The 17,358-nt window shown below is 40.4% G+C and overlaps 1 protein-coding gene across 12 annotated transcripts in view; it reads right to left on the minus strand.

The window, feature by feature from the left end:
- Positions 1-1,075: 1,075 nt before the first annotated feature.
- The window catches only part of amph (amphiphysin), a 40,558-nt gene continuing 24,275 nt past the window's right edge, over positions 1,076-17,358 (minus strand). The window contains exons 11-24 of one of the 12 annotated variants that reach the window (XM_070975188.1): positions 14,853-14,972; positions 14,647-14,730; positions 14,119-14,145; positions 13,994-14,017; positions 12,861-13,716; positions 12,007-12,776; positions 11,692-11,721; positions 11,089-11,130; positions 10,186-10,536; positions 8,076-8,120; positions 7,071-7,121; positions 2,308-2,496; positions 2,058-2,159; positions 1,076-1,934 (exon numbers count right to left, since the gene is read on the minus strand). In XM_070975188.1, coding sequence (XP_070831289.1) covers positions 1,830-1,934; positions 2,058-2,159; positions 2,308-2,496; positions 7,071-7,121; positions 8,076-8,120; positions 10,186-10,536; positions 11,089-11,130; positions 11,692-11,721; positions 12,007-12,776; positions 12,861-13,716; positions 13,994-14,017; positions 14,119-14,145; positions 14,647-14,730; positions 14,853-14,972 — 2,796 coding nt within the window. In that variant the 3' untranslated portion in view covers positions 1,076-1,829. Of the gene's footprint in view, positions 1,935-2,057; positions 2,160-2,307; positions 2,497-7,070; positions 7,122-8,075; positions 8,121-10,185; positions 10,537-11,088; positions 11,131-11,691; positions 11,722-12,006; positions 13,717-13,993; positions 14,018-14,118; positions 14,146-14,619; positions 14,731-14,852; positions 14,973-17,358 lie in introns of all 12 variants that reach the window. The other 11 variants (XM_070975187.1, XM_070975184.1, XM_070975190.1 and 8 more) reach the window with 11 other exon arrangements.

Raw genomic sequence — 17,358 nt, forward strand, 5'->3', positions numbered from 1 at the left:
CCCTACTGTAGTTACCCCTAATATGAATAAGAATAAAAACAATGATAATTATTATTGATCCCCTAACCCCACTTACCTGTAACCCTAACCTCATGATGTGATGAATTTTGGAGAATTATTCTCCTTCTCTTTTTCCTCCATCCTCTCCGCAGCTCTCTTTCCAAGCGACCTCTTGATTTAATGACATGCTGCTTCAATAATCATTATATCATATATGTTCCTTTTGTAGCATTATTTCATGTATATCCACTCTGTATCATAATGATTACACTCAATATATATTGAACACACATTTATGTGTCATTTTTTATTGAATACATATATATGTGTACATTCTGGACTTGGGGGGGGGGGGGGGGGAGTTGGGCTGATCCGCGAATGGGGCAGTGCTGGATGGAGTGTGCAATGATCGTGCCGTCCCCAAAGGGGAAAAGGTCAAGGTTCCAAGGCTCTAGCTCGCTTCCCAAAGTTCGGCAACTTTTGGCAAATGTTGCCACATCAGCTGTCGTCCCCTTAATCTACAATCTACAATTTCATTTGAAAACTTTTTTAATTTAAGTTCATTAAAACACTCCTTTCCCTTTTTAGAAAACAATTGAAGTTCATTGATGTTTTTATTAAAACAAATGCATAACTACAACATGGATGGAGGTTGGACTGAGGTACGCTACAGCAGGAGGCACAAGTGTACCCGCCAACCCCAATATCCAAAGGACCAGAGGTACGGGGGTCCTATGGGTGTAAGGACAGTGTACCTTCCATCTCCTTCTGGAGAAGGGATTTTGTCCCCTAACCTATCCCATAACTTCGGAACCCTACATCCTACCAACTCCAGAGTGGTACCATTGGACTTGCAGTGGCCACAAATGGGGGGTAGGTCAAGGTTCCATCTCTCTATCTTGCTCGCTGGCAGATCAGACAAAAATCCCAAAGTCCAATTATGATCAACACCCCTATACCTTCCCTGTGATCATACACTTCTGCATGAATAACTGGTCACCTTTAGCTGTCTTCTGATTGGATCCATTTCTTGCAAATATGCTGTTCATAGAACGTGACATATGCAGCTACACAATGTCTTTCAATATTGGGAGATTCTTTATTTTTTTCAATTCTCAGAAAACTTTTTCATGCTGGATGTGGGCTGGATTGTTTACCAATTCTCAGATAATACATATCAAGATTCCTTTGGCAAAAACACTGTAACACTCACTGATGAGTTAATTCATCACCACATCTGCCAAAGAAAACATCATGACACACACTCAAACATGATCTTACAGAAATACACAAACAGTGATTCAAGGGTAATAGTAATGATGTATCTGAAGACAAATAAAATTCAAGAGGTTCGTGTTACACTCAAAAACATTTAAAATGATCACAGCACTACAGATTCTGGCATATTCCACAGCAGAGCAACAAAATCAGGACCACACACCCAGTGCAATGAAGGTAGAGTTTTTCTTTTCTTTTTTCTGCTTTTTGTAGGTGTGGACATGTAGAGATTGCAACATTCCCAATAAATCATACACCATTTTTTCTTTCAACAACAACAACAACAACAAAAAACATGTCTCAGTTCAAGAGGGGTAGACCATACTATCACATCATGCTTATTAATTTTCAGTTATGCTGGGAATAGTACTAGTTTTCATTATACTGAATTATAGTTTAAACAGAGTTTCATCTACCAGAGAAAAGCCTTGCGTTGTCCAGATGCAGCAACTTATAAGGTGTTTGCAAGGATTGGCTACATGCTGATGGCACAGCTAGGACACCAATGTCTCAAACTTCTGCTAATTATTCCCTCCAGATGAAGACACTAATTACTCCAAACGCTGAGTAAAGTTGTCTGGAAAAAGTCCTTTTTGAGCACCAACTCCATGTGTTAACCAGTCACTTTCTTTGATCCCTGTCAGCCAGCCAGCATCCTGTAACAAAAAAAAAAAAAAAATCACTACTAGCCATAACTGCTGTTAAGACTGTTCACTCCTTCCTTCCAGGATGCTTGGCTTCTAATTACTGGAGTTTAAAATATCACCATTGACTCTCACCTGATCCTCTAACGAAGCAGTGGGAACCACCAACACCACATCTCCTCTCTTCAACTCGAGCTCATCTGCATTTGCAGCCTCAAAGTCATGCATTGTCTCCACCTGCAGGAAGAAAAACATCACCACCTCAGCTCACAACAGAATTGAGCATGTACACTAATTACGTATGTACAGCAAGTGTGTATTTCTTTAATTTGCTGCTTTAAATGTTTTATCCTCCATATATGTTCGTATGTGGAGAACATCACACCTTGTAAAGAAAGTCATCAGGGAGTCCAGAAACTCCACCAGATGGACTCATGTGTTTGACGGTCTGATTCTCAGCTGTCACTCCGTTGTCACTGATTGCAGTGGGAGAGATGATGTCAGCATCACGATCATCATCACCCTCATTGCTGGATGCAGGCTCTATCACCACAGAGGGGATCGGCATCTTTTCCTGCAGAGCACAAACAGCACTTTGCTCTCATATCAATAACTTTTGACACAATTACAGATAATTATATGAAATTTGAAAGTACATGTACAACGCTATTTCCAGAAAAGTTGGGATGCTGTCTAAAACGTAAATACAAACAGAATACAATGATTTGCAGAGCATTGAAAGTCAATATTTAATTGAAAATAGCACACAACGACAACATATCAAATGTTGACATTTCATTGTTTTTGAAAATTATGTGCTCATTTAGAATTTGATGCCAACAACATGTTTAAAAAAAGTTGGGACATTGGCAACAAAACACTGAGAAAGTTGTGAAATGCTAAAAGAAAACAGCTGGTGGGACGACTTGACTTGAGAATCCCTCGGCCTTGCAGCGGAGGAGCTGGAGCTTAACATATCAATGTGCTGATCAGCCACAGGGGCTCATTCAGCAACAGACTGATCCATCCCACTGAACGACAGTGACAGAATTTATTTTATTTTATTTTAGAAATAAGTATCTACATTTGCTCCTTCTAACTCTTAAGTGTATTACCTTTCTTGTTTTTCATTTTTATTCAGGGGTTTTATCAAATGGAATTTCCATTTCCATTTGATAAACATTTTTCAACTACAATAGTTTGAACAATGGTTAGGGGGTTGGACTTATGCAAATGAGATGCAATGAGCAGCACTGTGTTACCTGGCTCCCCTGGAGGTGAGAATCTTTCAGGGTGGATTTCTCAAAAAAATAGTTTGAGAAGTATCTACATTCAAATGGCCACATCTTCCTGAAATATTTTCAGATTTCCATGTGTTAGACATCGTTGGAAAGCTTTGAAACTACACTTTCAGGATCTGTAAATAACTCAAAATGCCCCCTGGAGACTTGTTGCTGGTTTTCTCGTGGCTGGTCACATATTTCTATTTAAATGTAATTTACTCTCATCTAAACAAAACAATAATCTTATTCAGCTAGCTCAGTAATGCGTGTAGTGTGTGAATGGATGAAATGCATATGACACATTCAAACTTGCTGCTGCTGGAGAAAGAGAACAGAAAGGGGCTAACAACCCTGCCCACTGGCTCGTGCACCAGGGACCAAAACCAATCTCACACAGGCTGAGATGTCACCATACAAAATTCACTACAATTTCTCTATTGGGGATACAATTCTGGAAAATGACCCATCATCCTGCTTTTAGTATTCTAAAATATTTTGGTGAAATTTTATACAGCTTTTGGTGGAATGGAGAATGTTGTGCATACATTACAAATGAAAGTAAAGCACTGAATGTCACTGTGAATTTATTGTCTGACATATCAGAACACCATCTGTAACATTTGATATCTGATATCCAAAGAATGTCTACATCATTTTTGTGACCATTTGAACAAAGACTTGCCAACATATAGAGGTTAAATAAGTTACATATCTAGAAAAAGGATTAGGGTTAGACTCATGAATTGATCAGGTTGCAGTGAGACAAACTTTAGTCACACTTCATTGGAGGTCGAAAAATATTCAGCTCTGTAGTACATGCCTTTTTTTTTTTTAGTTTGGACTGTGAAATGTCTAGAGATTTAGATTAGTTGTAATGAATTACTTCCAATTTAATCAATCATCATCAAATTTTATGAATTGATTGAGTCTGACCCTAGATGGTATCATATTAATTTTGCATGAATTCACATGGCCAATTACGAGATGTCACATGGTGGCAGAATATTCTAGAATTCTATAGCTAAGTGTGGACTATGCTATCTTTCCAGTAAACCAACCTCCACTCTCCCACCCTCTTCCCTCACCCTCTGTCTCTCTGAGATCAAATCCTGGTTCACCTCCAACTTCCTTAAACTCAACAGTAACAAGACCGAACTTGTTCTCATCGGCTCTAAATCAACCCTATCCAAAACCAACAGTTTCTCCCTCAACACTGACAGCTCCACAGTGTCCCCCTCCCCTCAGGTTAAGAGTCTGGGTGTCATCCTCAGCAGATCACTATCTTTCCACTCTCACATCAATAGCATTAACCGGTCTGCCTATTTCCATCTACATAACATCAATCGTCTCCGCCCCTCTCTCACCCCTCACACCACTGCCATCCTGGTTCACAGCCTTGTCACCTCCCGCCTTGACTACTGTAATTCACTCCTTTTCGGTGTCCCTCACAAGTCCCTCCATAGACTTCAACTGGTTCAAAACTCTGCAGCCCACATTATTACCAGAACTCCCTCCTCGCATCATATTACCCCCATCCTGCAGCAGCTTGACTGGCTCCTGGTCAAATTTCGAATCACTTTCAAAATCCTGCTGTATACATTTAAGGCCATCCACAACCTCGCCCCCCCATATCTATCTGACCTCATCTCCATTGCCACCCCCTCTCGCTCCCTCAGATCTTCCTCCTCTCTCCACCTCTCTGTCTCAGCACCACGGGGAGCAGAGCTTTCAGTCCCTCTTCACTGCCACCTGACATCAGAAACACTGATTCTCTCCCCATCTTCAAATCCAGACTCAAAACTCATCTGTTCCAGACTGCCTTCTCTCTTTAATTTCACTTCTCCTTTTAGCCTGTTTTTAACTTGATGTGTTTTTCATTACTGTGCTCTTTATTCTGTGTATTTTGCTTGTGTTTTTACCTACTCTGTAAAGTGTCCATGAGTGTTTTGAAAGGCGCTTTTAAATAAAATGTATTATTATTATTATTATTATTATTATTATTATTATCTGAATATGACTTTTAATTGCTGAAGACAATTTTGATTTCTGAGTGTTTATGTAAAATTGAACTTGAAGACACATTTGAATACATACATAATATCAAAACGGATTGACGTGTCGAAATTTCCTTGATAATGTTAGATAAGCCAGGTCCACAGATGATCCTGACTCAGTTTCAGGATGATTTTTCCAAAACCCAATTGGTTTCCAAAAAATTTGCAAAATTTGATATATTACAAGAAGAACACCATGGCACAAAAGATGCACATGAGTTCAGTGATTAAAATGATGTAAGAATTTTGACTTTAGACCAAGCTGTTTTCAAGGTAATTCCAAAAATGTAAAGTCGACGGCTATAGCACCAGCTACAGAATAAAAAACATCCAAGATGGCACCACAAGTGGCTGCCTTGGTGCTGTGATCTCTCTTACTCTAGGCATTGGTTAATGTGTTAAATTTGCAGCTCACTTTCCCATTTGAGTGATTTTGGTCTAAGAAATTTACTGTTTAAACACTTCCACTGAAGAAGAAGAAATGAAAACAAAACCATTCGGGCTTGCTTCCTGGGGCCCGTTGCACAAAAATAGGATTAAGACATCCAGGATAAGTGACTGAGCTGAGTTCAACCAATCCAAAACATGAGCGTCCAGGCTTAATCGGTTGCACAAAGACCAAGCCAGGATGAGCAAACACGGATTCAACAAGCCAGGTGAAACCTATCCTGGATCAGTGTGTGCACGCGGCTTCCTCAAATAGACCCCGCCATCGATCACAGTTCACCGATTCACCATGGCAACCAGAGCGGCATACTTCTCCCAGTCGGAGGCAGAAGTCCTCATGGAGGCTTACGAGGAGGTGAAGGACCAAATTAAAAAGAAAGGCAACACCGCCACAGTTAGAGAACAGCGAGAGAAAGCGTGGCAAAGTATTGCAGACTGGACGGTTCATGCCTCCGCGACATCCATTCATTTCTGATAATGGACACCTAGTCAGATATTATCCCTTACATAATTTCCCTTTATTTATATTTATATTGGATGTACATTTTATATACAGTCTATGGGAATCTATCTGATGATTGCAACATCATCTAAAATCATCATTTATCTACAATGATTGAAATTAATTAAAATTGAAATTAATGATGCTTCTGTTTTGTTTTGTGTAAATGATGACGTGGATCAGGTTGGATGTGGTAACAGTGTGTAGTGCTCAGTGGAATAACTGTTGGTTTCCGTTTGTGGTGACTGCTGACTGAGATAAGGGATGAGATTCAATAGATCCTGGAGCTTCGCCTGGTCTGGAGCTGGCCAGCTCCACAGAATAAATCTCCATGGTAACTCATCCCATAACAGATCCCACTTTCTGCTATCCTGCTTTTGTGCAACCAGATCACAGATAAGTTGAGCCAGGATAAACAACATATCCCAGCTTAATCCCTTATCCTAGTTTTGTGCAACGGGCCCCTGGATCCTGAGGAGGATTTTTTATTTATTTCTTGTTGAGGTACAGACTCATTCATTGGTAATTGAACTGTTGGTTTTATATTGAACACTGATTGCCTCCTTTGATTTTACATTTTCTTGAGTCTGTTCACACTCATATAGGCTCATTCAAATAAAATTAAGTTTGTAAGAAAGTGAAAATGTGAAACAGTAATAAGCTAGTTGTGTGCTGTTGCTGCCAAGCTCAACATTAAATTTACACCTGACCTTAAATAAAAATCACATACAGATCTTTAAGTAACAAATCTAACGATCCCTGAAATAGATTTTGCTACTTTTGGAATGATCTGTTGCTGAATTAGTGGTTGTAATGACAGTCGAGTGATGAGTGATATATCAGTTCATTAAGTGGTACTTACCGATGGAGCTGCTTCACCTGGAGATGTTGTGGTTTCATCAGCAGGAGGAATCTGTGTGCAGACACAAATGATTTCATTAAACACGGAGAGTTTTACAGTCATAAACCACAATTTAGAGCAGCAGTTTACAGCAATGCGAGTTCATGACTATTACAGATAAAATTACAAAATCAATCTTTGAAAAACACTTATTTAATGAACTATTGTAGCACAAGATCATTTACTTAGGTTACAGGGTTAATAATGAACTTAAAAATTCGGAAAGTTAGAGTTCAGTGGTCTGTGGGAGGTGATATCGGGAATCTTGCTGTTGTCTTCAATCTGACCTTTTCATTAAGGACTGATCTTCACATCTTTGACAGTATTAAACCATTAATCAAACATGTCGGTTATTTACTGATGACAAGGACTAATAACTACACTGTTACATAAATTAAATAGCCTTAGATTTGTTAATCACTCAATCAGTTACACTTTGAACAGTCATAAATGAAAAACAGTCTGACTTTTTCCTGTTTGGTGCATCCCAGTCATGCAAATTCTTTATTAATTAAATAATTATCAAAATTATCTGAGTAGATTCCTGCTTTGCATTGCATAGCAGTCATTCATTAGAGATATAAGGGTTCGGTATGCTTAATGGAGACTACTCACAAAATCAAATCATCACAAATAGGATTCAGAATGTCCATTACATCCATAACAGAACATTTTTATTCAACATGAAAGTTGCAAATGAAACCAGAGTTTTACAAGAAGGCACATGAAGCAGTAGGTCACAAAAATGAAACAAAATAACGTACTCTGATCTATTTATTGTTTAATCACTTGAGAAATACAATTAATAAATCAAATGATTCATTAACAGCTGTATTTGACATATTAAATTCTTTAGGCATTATCGCCAAAATACTGATACATTATTAAACTTCTTGATTTATGATAACATTGAACAAAAAGCCAATAACTAATAAAAAAAAAAAAAAAAAAATCGAAGGTACATACCTCACCAAGCTCTGCCTTCTCAGAGCCTGGAGATCCAACAGTTGACTTTGGAGAAGAAATCACATTTTTTTCCATTATTCCTTAAAAATAACCAACTCGTATTGAGACACACTCTAACCATAAACCTACCAACTGGACCAAAACCCTAATGAAAGCGATTACAGCAATGAATTCAAAATGTAAATAGGTCATTTAATGTTAAATGTCCTTGACTGACACTTTACTAATGATGTGGATCAAAAGATGATGACATCATGATGAAGATATGATGATGTGATGATGATGAATTCTTCTTTTCTTTCTTCTTATCTTAAAGAGCTCATAGTACCTTATTGCCCCACTCGAACACTGCGTTCCCAGAATGCATTTCCACTTATGGTTCCTAAAGTCTCAAAAAGCAGAACAGGAGTCAGAGCATTTAGCTATCAAGCTCCTCTCCTGTGGAACCATCTTCAGTCTTTGTCCGGGAGGCAGACACTGTCTCTACATTTAAGAGTCGTCTTAAAACTGTCCTCTTTGATAAAGCTTATAGTTAGGGCTGGCTCAGGCTGGTCCTGGACCAGCCCCTAGTTATGCTGCTATAGGATTAGACTGTCGGGGGACATCCAAAGACACACCGAGCTCCTCCGTCCTTCTGTCCCTCTCCATCCGCACGCTCTCATGTCCTACCACGGCGTCTTACTAACTTAGCTCCTTCCCCGGAGTCTCTGTGCTTTGTCGTCTTGCAGGTTCCCATGGACAGTGTCTGAATATGGATTGTGGATTTCAGCTGCGTCTCCTGCCTTGGCCCTGCCTGACATCCACTGCAACTGCTACTGCTGTTATTACATCCACTGTCACTGTTACTGTGACTGCATGTCTGTCTGTCTGTCTGTCTGTCTGTCTGTCTGTCTGTCTGTCTGTCTGTCTGTCTGTCTGTCTCACTCTCCCTCTCTTGCTCTTCCTCTCTCACCCAGCCGGTGGAGGCAGATGGCCGCCCACCCAGAGTCTGGTTCAGTCTGAGGTTTCTGCCTGTTAAAAGGAAGTTTTTCCTCGCCACTGTCGCCAAGTGCTGCTCATGGGGGAATTGTTGGTCCTCTGTAGATAAAGAGTTTGGTCTGTACCAGCTCTGTATGGAAAGTGTCCTGAGACAACTTCTGTTGTGATTTGGTGCTATACAAATTGAATTGAATTGAATTGAATTGAATTGAATTGAATTGAAGCTGATGTGATGGTGATGATGATGATGGTGACCGTAGTGGTGATAATGATATAGTGATGATGACGGTGATGATGACGACGATGATAGTGGCGATGTTAATAGTGATAACAGTGGTGATGATGATGATGTTGTGGTCCTGTTTTTTGTTGTGTTTTGTGTTTGCTCCTACTGACTTCTCTCTCCCTTTTCCTGCAGTGTGAGTGCCGAGGGGCGAGGCGATGTCCTGGAACGCTGGTCTCCTGGCACACCTGCAGCTTGTTCTGCCTAATCAGCCAGCTTCATAAGCCACCCTCTCTTTGTCTCCAGTGCCGGATTATTCTCACTGCTTCTTGCATGTTGTTGCGCTGCCTGAGATCATCTGCCCCTCGCCACGAGTTTAGCCCACCAGTAATTGTTTCTCGAGTTTGTAAGTTTTGGTGCTTTGCCACCTTTTGTGTTGTACTTTGTTTCTGATTTTTCTCCCTGTCTGAAGGTGATTTTGTGTTCGGTGTTTTTAGTTGATACTTTCCTCCAGTGAGAATTTCTGTTGATACTTTGTTCATACTGTCGTTCCGGAAGAACTGAATTTCTGTTGCTACTTTGTCAATAAATCTTTATTTGTTACCACTCTCTGCGTCCGGGTCCTGGCGTCCTTTGTTCTGGCCATAACAGGTGATATAATAATAATGACGATGATGATAACAATGATGACAATGATGATAATGGTGATGATGATGATGATGATGATGATGATGATGATGATAGCAATGATGATGATTATAGCAAAGGTGATGATAGCAATGATGATAGCATAATGATGATGATGATGATGATGATGATGATAGCAATGATGACAATGATGGCGATGATAGTGATGGTGATGATTACGATGATGATGATGATGATGATGATACAGTGATATTCACTCACAGCAGGCTTCTCCTCCTTCACGCTGCCAGGGCATTCTGCTGTATCTTCCTCACCAGCAGGAGCAGCTGCAGGTTCTGCCACCTCTTCCTCAGAAGGAGATGCTGGATATTCGCCTGGCTCTACTCCAGCAGAGGGAGCTTCAGGTTCGCCAACAGCAGGGGGAGCCAGAGGTTCATCGGCAGGAGGAGAAAGTGGAGGTTCCTCACCAGCACAGGAAGCTGGTGGTTCCGCAAAAGGAGGGGAAACTGGAGGTTCCTCACCACCATGGGAAGCTGGAGAATTGTCTTGTTTCTCAGCAGGTTCTGTCTCTGAGGCTTCAGGTGCCTCAATTGGTTCAGCATCAATTTTGTTCTTTGGCAAGGAAATAAGGTGGTTTACCTTAAAACTGTTCAAACATGGCACTTTGGCCACAGATATTTTGTATAGAATTTTAAAAAAGGCTCATAATTCTTTGTGTAAATGGAACATCCATGAATACAATGTTAAGCTTCACGTGCTTGCTTGTTTTGTTCATCTCATACTTCATTAAAGTTAAAAATACCTACCACATGGTACACATTGGATACTTTCTCCACAATATTAATATTTGTACATGATGCAAAACCACAAATAAGTGTGTCAGATTTTAATATATGCCAGCTTTAAAAATATTACACATAATATCAGAATATAATTTTGAGATAAAACAAAAAGAAAACTGTAGATCAAACATAAGCAACAACTTAACTAATGTTTTAGTTAACAGAACTAAAACTGACAAAATGTATGCAACAAGCAGATTAAAGAATACAGCTGCTCAACAGAAACAGTAAATCAAAGAAATTTACACATCATTCCTAATAAACATGCATAAGTTACCTTAAAAAAAAAAATGCACATGATGTACTTAAATTTCAAACTTACCATCTGATCAAAATCAGCAAAAAATGATGGTGCAGTGGTATCCTTCACAGTGCGCATGTTGAAAACACAGAAGAGCATGTGTTGAAGAAAGGACATTGCTGGGGAAAATGCCTCTGATGATTTCATGATATAAGTATGCTGTTTGGATCAATGTCTCTTTTAATGTCCTGCAGCAACTTCTGACCTTTCCAGTGACATTTAACCTCTAACCTATTTTTCTAACACTGCAGAGGCTGACACACCTCTTGTTATCTTGTAACTAGTTGACTAACTGGTCAAATATGATGTGGTCATTTATTTGCTTTTGATGTCTTAACTTTGCATGTGTTCTGCTCAAAGATGAAATATGAAAAGACTTTGTAGGACATCAAACTTTGGCCACTGAGAGTTAACTCAAATCTGAAACCCTAAAAGATACAGCTGGAAGGCTAAACAGTACAATGAAAATGACAATTAACTGGATAAAATCAAAAGTCCCTGCAGGCTGAATTAGACCTGAACATTCTGTGACTGAAACATTACTGAATTTATTTCTGCAAACTGCAGATTTCATAATGTCATCTAGACAATGTGTGCAAATGTAGGTTTAGTTTGAAAAATTACCTGTGAAAATCCATTAAATGCATCGGTCACCTAAATTGAATTGCAAAGACACAGAATCAGTACAAAAAGCATCCATGTAAGATGTTCATGAGTTGTACAGATGGATTCGGTATGAAAATTTAAGTATGGAATGAAGAAAAAGCAAGCAAGAGGGGAGGTGGGAGGAGCTCAGGCTGGGATCCAGGTTTTAGGCAACTACTTTCACTTTGTTTCTCAATATGTGGGAGAGCAGAAAATAGGAAAAGGGTTTTCATTTTATTCTAGTCTACTCTATGCTATAATCTACTTCACTGAAGAGGGGAGGAAGTCCAGTACCTCTTCCTTTTCTGTATCTAGCTCTTGGTACAACTTCCCAAATCTCCGGTTTGCAGCCTCATCTTCGGACATGTCTGAATTTTCTGGTTCTTTGTGAATTCTGGGAACATTAACATCTTTAATTTCTTCTGCTGCTGAGACAGGCGCAGAGTTTCGTTGAGCGATGGAAGAGTTGAAGCCACTGCTGTCACTAATTTCCTGCGAGGACGTAGTGTTGGAAACTCCTGGGAAACTGTTGGCAAAAGGGTCTGTATCCCACCCATTTCCACCCCCTGTGGCCACAACTCTACCTTCTCCACCCCCTTTGTCCCCAAACTGTCTTTCAGCAAAAGGATCTGAATCAAACACACCTCCTCCCTCTGTTTCTGCAAAAGGATCTGAATCAAACACACCTCCTCCCTCTGTTTCTGCAAAAGGATCTGAATCAAACACACCTCCTCCCTGTGTTTCTGCAAAAGGATCGGAATCAAACGCACCTCCTCCCTGTGTTTCTGCAAAAGGATCGGAATCAAACACACCTCCTCCCTCTGTTTCTGCAAAAGGATCAGAATCTAACGCACCTCCTCCCTGTGTTTCAGCTGAAGGAACTGAATCAAACACCTCTCGTCCCTGTGTTTCAGCAAAAGGATCTGAATCAAACGCACCTCCTCCCTGTGTTTCTGCAAAAGGATCTGAATCAAACGCACCTCCTCCCTGTGTTTCTGCAAAAGGATCTGAATCAAACGCACCTCCTCCCTGTGTTTCAGCAAAAGGATCTGAATCAAACGCACCTCCTCCCTGTGTTTCAGCTAAAGGATCAGAATCAAATGTTCCTCCTACTTGTGTTTCAGCTGAAGGAACTGAGTCAAACGCACCTCCTCCCTGTGTTTCTGCAAAAGGATCTGAATCAAACGCACCTCCTCCCTGTGTTTCTGCAAAAGGATCTGAATCAAACGCACCTCCTCCCTGTGTTTCTGCAAAAGGATCTGAATCAAACGCGCCTCCTCCCTGTGTTTTCGATGTAAAAGATTGTTTGTCTTGTTCCCCGGCAGATTCAGAATATGACACTGATGTGAGATTAGTTTGTTTTCCTGGTAGCTCTTCTTCAGCTGAACAGTTTCTGTCTGCTTCACTGCTCCTTGGTAGAGCCTGCTCAGCACCATCACATCCACTTCCCCAGCCCTCTGAATCATTCACTGGGTGACGATCTTCATATGAAATTTCATCATCAGCACTTGCCCACCCTCCCCCCTGAACTCCATCACCCCACTCCTCAGCAGTCTCATATTCAGATCCAGACCCATCTGGAGACCTAGACCACTTGTCTTGTCTGTCCTCTGTACAGTCCTCAATCTGCTCACCATATTCATTGGTGAATATAAGTCCCGGGGTGGACTTCCTGCGGTTGTCCTGCCATGCTGATTCTCCCTCTGAATCTGCCTGCCCTGTTTCATCTTCATCACCTCTGTCTGCAGAGGGATTAAGGTTGGGATTAGATTGAGAGTCCGGGCTGCTAACCTCGACTTCAGTTGCTGTGGCTGCCTCACTGTCCTTAGGAGGTGTAGTTGTGTCTCCACCTGGCTGGGGCCAGCCCTGAGCCCCACCCTGTGCCCCACCCTGTGTCCCCTCTGGCCCTATAGCAGCGGCCTCGGCTCCTGAAGTAGTATCTCCATTAGATGACAATGAACCAAAGTCAGCAGACCAGTTGGCGACGAAGCCGGCATCTGCAGCCTGCTTGGGAAAGGCAGGGAATGGGTTAAAGTTTTTGCCCCCCTGAGTACTAAGTCCAACTGGAGGACCAGTGCATGAAAATATTCTGGGTAAATTAAAAAAACTACAAACATGGCCATCAGAGCTAAAGTAGCCCCATGCTTCATATATGTCATGAGTAATTTGCCAAGTCGATTGCGCTTTGTTGCATTTTACTTTTATCCATTCACCAACAGGGTTAGTAACTGATCGGGTTTTAATGATGGTGAGAAACAGATGAGTAAATGTGTTTACTTACAGGCTGAGCTGTTTGGGTGTTTGCCTTTAAAAAAAGTGATAAAATATGGTTAATATCTACAGACACAAACATATTCAAACTCATACCATTAAGCAACTTAAAATAAGACAGAGGATTTTACTCACCGACCACATATCCCACGGTACAGCTGTCTGAAAAGGCCAGAGTACAAAATGTTAATGTAAATAAACCCATTTCACAAATTCATATCAAGACCAGCTCCTGATGGGACTAAAAGGAACAGACTGGGAAGAATAAACTATACCTTTGATCAAACATCTCCACTCAACCATAAAGTTCACATATATTAAAAATGGATGATGATGATTAAGTTTTACTTATTCTTGTATTTTGCTCCAACACCAAGAGCGTAAATATTAAACTCACTTGAACAAAAAAAGTAACAACTTCATCATCAGGTGATCAGTTACTTGTCTGCCTGTCAAGCAATCAGTCACCTGTGCAACTCTGCAAGTTTTTTGTAATGATCTACTTCAGTTAGTCAACAGTCACTGGACTAGTAAAATGTAGTTTCCACACTGTCATTCAATTAATAAGACCAGTGTGTTGATGAAGCAGGCGGAGCTAGTATTCCTTTATTCAGTTAAACATGTTCAGGTGACGACACTGCTGCACGTGAAATGTGAAGGAACCTGCGGTATCGGTGAAACACTTTCATCTGGCTGAAAAGCATCAAAGTCCAAATCGAGAAGAGATTCTCCAGGTCGTTCATTGGGCTGTGGACAACAACAAAGCAGAAAAAAAGCAAACAGGTAAGCAAGTGGATAGAACACACTATGCATTACTTGTCAGTTTTTATTAATGAAGTAAACAGTAAACCTGTGAGAACTCCACAGACCTGTGATGGTGAAGGTGCTGGTAAAAATTCTCCTCCAAACAGGTCGATGATCTGCTCCTCTGCCACCTCCTTGGTGGGCGTGACCTTTGGTGGTGGAGGCACCGGCGGTCCCTTTTTAAGCTGCCAAAACATATGATGACCCATTATCAAATCAACACAGAGTAAGTTTAATCAAGCAGCACATTTTCAATTTCTCTGATCCATTTCACTGTTTAATGTTATAAATTAAATAGGATGGATGGAGCCACATGTGGATGATAACGAAACGATGACACCACAGTTTGTCTGTTGTTGTTATTATAATTAACTACTACTACTTGAAAATGGCAGCACCTGTGCGGTTGCCACAGTAAGGATGCAATAGTTGGTTTGTAATTGGTTGCACAGTTTCAACAAGTGCTGAAAAATGTGGCACACTGTTAAGTGCTTGTATTTCTATTAACTCTGTCATAATTGCGGTCTTAAAACATAGATTTGAACAGCAGCCAGTTCCTGCAACAACTGCTTTGAATCATGAAAAGTTTAAGGGCTATGGCCAAATCCATATCTATCTTCTTTTTTTTACTCTGTTCTTTGACACCAGAAACAGAAAAATGTCAATGAGATCAATGTCAATTCTGAATTTAGTGGCATTATAACACAGCATAGGTTCTGACAAAGAGAAGGTATATGCTCTGGATAAAGAGAAATAATTCCTCCAACCATCCGTCAGACCTTCACTGCAGGCAGCAGCAAACATTTCCAAGAAAACAGAAAGACTATAGGTGTCGATATGCAGCTTCCCCAGAAGCAAGTTAAATATTTCCATGACCCAAAACATTAGATCATCTTAAACCACAGTCACAAGGCTTTCTCTGTGCCTCACAGTATTTAAAACAAAGAAAGTATTTGCATTGATGCTGTGGAGATGTGACTTTCTAAAATGTTACTGAACAAAACTGATGGAGAATTAAAATATTTTATTGCTGATGGGACACATTGAGAGTAACTAGCTGACTAAGCAACACATTGTTTTGTGGCTGCAAAATGTTTGATCACTCAATATTCAATGTGTGGAGTTTTCTATATAGTCTCAATGCAGCATGGCATGATATCACATTCAACTGCTAGACCAGCATAACGTCAGCCTGGTTCATGGTGGATAAACAACGGCACAGTGAAACAGACTTAACATGCTTCAGCTTTGGGAGTTTCAAGTCAGCTCATCGAAGTTAATGCTGTATGCTAGGTGTGTCGTCATGTTGGTGGCTTTGGACTAGCCCTCAAGTCCAGAGCAGCATTAGCATGCAGATATGTAAATCCCATTCTGTTTGCCCCCCTCCTAAAAATCCCTGCTCGCCACACCAAAATGATGACAGAAAGTTGAAACTGAAAACCAGTGATACAGGAAACAACCTGACACCTTAAAAAAATGTCATGGAAAGAAGACAGACATGAAGAAAATATCAGATTGTCATTGAAAAACACATGAAAATCATATATATCAAAATGAAATCAAATCATTTTTAATGCTTGTGTTTTGTTTTTCAGTGCCAATACTTTTCAAATACAAACGCTTCAATGATAATGTTTCCTTTTCCAAAGGTGCATTTACTGTCACTGTGTTAGCCCCACACAAAACACAGAACTACAGGAGCAACTCTGATTAATTATTCTATAGTTTCTATTCTACTGCTCTAATGGTGGACGGTATGTTCTACAACACTGGTTCCCAAAAGTAATCCTTTAGTGGCAAAGAGATCTGAGATGTTGGTCCTCCACTGTGTTGCAGTTCTATGCAGTTACAGTGTTCTCTAGTGTCTTACCTGGACTCTTCATATATATTGTATGTCACAGTTTCCTTTCAGCTCCACAATTACAATTAGTCATTTTCACACGCTTTTCTCCAAAGAGACATAAATATGAATTCACACACCAATGGCGCAGTATCAGGGACACTTTTGGGGTTCAGTATCTTGCCAAAGGATGCCTTGGCATGTGGACTGCCGAGGCCAGGGATCGAACCACCGACCTCCTGATTGGTAGACAACAACAAGGCTGAATTATTCTTGTCCAGATATGTAGACCCAACTTTCACTTTTTGTATTCATTTTTCTCAGCTGTTTCTTCTGCAGTGTTGAATCATAAGTCCATCAACAGCACACTCAAACATCCAGAGATTTTAGTTCATCTATCAACATGCTGTGCCCTGCAAGAGTCCAGCTCATTATCAGTTAGCTAACAACAACAAGCTGAGCTTTTATTAAGATGCTGGATGAGTCTATTTCAGAAAAGACTGGGAACCAGTGTTCTAGAAACACACTGTACATTAGACATTAGATATAGACACACACACACACACACACACACACACACACACACACACACACACATACTGTACACCACATATAAACAAACATACATACACATATTTGCCCAAATGCATTTGACAAACATGTAAACACTATTGACTACGGTAAACACTAAACAGCCACTGGACATGGGGGGGATATTCTACTTTCAGGTA

Source organism: Chaetodon trifascialis, chromosome 11 (genome assembly GCF_039877785.1).
Source record: "Chaetodon trifascialis isolate fChaTrf1 chromosome 11, fChaTrf1.hap1, whole genome shotgun sequence".
In the NCBI taxonomy this organism is placed as follows: domain Eukaryota; kingdom Metazoa; phylum Chordata; class Actinopteri; order Chaetodontiformes; family Chaetodontidae; genus Chaetodon; species Chaetodon trifascialis.